This window comes from Cryptomeria japonica, chromosome 5 (genome assembly GCF_030272615.1).
Source record: "Cryptomeria japonica chromosome 5, Sugi_1.0, whole genome shotgun sequence".
NCBI classification, from domain to species: domain Eukaryota; kingdom Viridiplantae; phylum Streptophyta; class Pinopsida; order Cupressales; family Cupressaceae; genus Cryptomeria; species Cryptomeria japonica.
Window position 1 is genome coordinate 277,988,765 of NC_081409.1, and position 2,467 is coordinate 277,991,231.

General features: G+C 37.4%; 1 protein-coding gene across 1 annotated transcript; it reads right to left on the minus strand.

The window, feature by feature from the left end:
* Window positions 1–392: 392 nt before the first annotated feature.
* Window positions 393–2,160, minus strand: LOC131039603 (ATP synthase subunit b', chloroplastic). The gene is made up of 2 exons (XM_057972396.2): window positions 1,578–2,160; window positions 393–766 (listed from the first exon to the last, which is right to left on the minus strand). Exons 1-2 carry the CDS (start codon window positions 2,013–2,015, stop codon window positions 518–520), a joined length of 687 nt encoding a protein of 228 aa, XP_057828379.1. The 5' UTR covers window positions 2,016–2,160; the 3' UTR covers window positions 393–517.
* Window positions 2,161–2,467: the final 307 nt, after the last annotated feature.

Sequence of the window (2,467 nt, forward strand, 5' to 3'; positions counted from 1 at the left end):
CTAACTTTAAGCTCCAGCAGGATCCATTTGGGTAGTCGTGAATGTTGAACACATGAGCTTGACAGATGCATAAACAGGAATCTTGATGTCAAACGGATACAACCAGTACATCAGATTCAGTGGCTGCTAATGTCATCTAATCCATACAAATCAATTGAATACAATACATCTAAAAACGGGTAGCAAGTTCAAGTAAATATTTACATGAAAACATACTATTGAAGATGATTCAAGTTTCAAATGACAAATTCCTACTGAAACCGAGCTTGAATCATTTAAAGAAATAAAGCTTACAATCTCAACTATTCCATCCAAATCGGCTGAAATACCAATCTAACATCCTAATGAAATACAAGGAAAACTGAGCAACAAATTCAAACAAAAACTCAAACTACTAAAATTTAGTTTCAATTAATCAAACAATTCAACGGCTCAATCCATATCGCTTAGACGCTAATAAAAACATATCATTGCCATTAATGGGGAACCGAATTGTCATACATTAACCCCAAGAAAATTAAAAAATCCCGGGCATAACCTTCTTGACAATCCCTTCGCTGAGCTCCCCAATTTGCTTATCAAGGCTTCGAAGTGTTTCCTCCTTCTGGACATCTAATTTCTGCAATGCCAACTCCAATTCCTTCTCAACCCGTGTTCGGGACTCCTTTAACTTCGCCTCCAACTCTGCTGACATCTCCTTCTTCATCTGGTTCAAGGAAGCCGTGACCTCTGCCCGGGCAGCCTTGAGAATGGCATCAGCCTCCTCCTGAAAGCAAAGAAAATTTTAGCATTATAGACTTGTTGACGAAATTGGTTAAGAAAGTATGATATGTGTAATGGAAGACTAACCCTGAGGAATATTAAATTTACTATTAATACATACATAATTTGGAACAATTACAACTCTTAACAATTTCATGATTCTGTGCATTATAGCTCGAGAAAAAATTAAAAGTTGAAGGTTAGTTTTCCAATCAAGGCTAAGCTAGATGTCAATTTACAATATGAGAACCCCTCCTGAAAGCCCAAAAGAGGACATGTTTTTCCAAGGGTCTTACGTAATAATCAAGTATTATACCCCTCGTTTTCAACCTCACAACCAAGCTTGAAAATAAACAGAATCTTATTCCGGAAATAAAGCACATAATCCATTATAGACTGTGGAAATCTACTTTCTCTCACAGAATTTTACCTATCCACCCAAATTTTGATTAGTCAAAGGTTCACTGATCTCTGAGAAAGTTAACAAGTAGTAATGATTCATACAATACAATAGTTCGTTTCACTATTTTCAATCCCCCACTTACGCTTGCCCCATACAATAGATTCCAAGTTCCAAGTGGGCCATTCAAGGTCCCGAGAGAATGTTAAACAAGGCAATGCCTAGCAATCAGCTGCTTCCGGACTACACTGTGTAATCTTTTGCATTTACACTTCCATCATGCAGAGTTATCCAGAGTTATCCAGCAGTTACTAAATTATTAAATATAATAATTGATTGATTCTAAGAAATAAAATTATTTTGAAAATTTTTAGTGTCAATTCACCAAAAAAACGGCTCATAACAAATACCCTACCTGTAAGCGCTTGATTTCCTCAGAATTGTCGCGAACACTCAGCAGCTTTTGCCTGATTTCTTCGTCCCTATCATCCATGAATTTTCCTAAAGGCTTGATCCAGATGTTGTCAAGTGCTACCATCAAAAGCAAAAATTCTGCCACTATGATGGGCAGGGTGAGATTGAAGTCAAAAAGCTTGGCTTTTTCTATTTCTGCCAGGGCAGGCATGGCTAAAAGGCTGTTCAAGGCAATCAGGCAACCATTTTTTAGAGCAGGGGAGATTTTTATGTTAAATGAGGAGCTGGATGTAATTTTTTTCTGTTGGGCTTCGATTAACAGGCGATTTTGTTGGCAACAAACATTATTTTTGAATGTGGGCACTTTGGTACCTGATTGGAATGTGGTTTTCAAAGGGATCTTGCCTGTGGGTGTGAGTGGCGATGCCATGAGTGCCATTGTTGAACGCTTGATCGTCGAAAGGAAATGCAGAGGTTGAAGGAGGGGGATTTTACTGCCATGTGCTGGATATATTCAATGGGTATATACATTTCTGTACATCTCTACCATATCCTAATCCTCAACGCCTGCCACACATTTTTGTATGTGGTGCACAAAACAAATAGAGGATAGGCTTTATGCCTGTCTAATCATTCTTCTACGGCTCCTAAATTATAGTGAAAAGGGTAAAGCTGCCTTCCTACACGCCGTTCTATTTGGTCATCTTGAGCTTTAAGGTGAATTGTGCTTGCTAAGTAATATTGTAGTGATAAAGGTTTTGGTATGAGGTGCTAAGTAATATTGCAGTGATAAAGGTTTTGGTATGAGGTGATTAAGCTATCTTTTCTATATTTCAAATTATATGTTTGGGTAGTATTTAGGGATTAAGAATGATTTAAAATATATTATTT

Coding starts and splice junctions, on each gene's coding strand:
- LOC131039603 (XM_057972396.2), bottom strand. CDS start 2,015: ATGGCACTCATGGCATCGCCACTCACACCCACAGGCAAGATCCCTTTG. Junction 767..1,577: donor AGGAAATCAAGCGCTTACAG/GTAGGGTATTTG, acceptor CTTTGCTTTCAG/GAGGAGGCTGATGCCATTCT.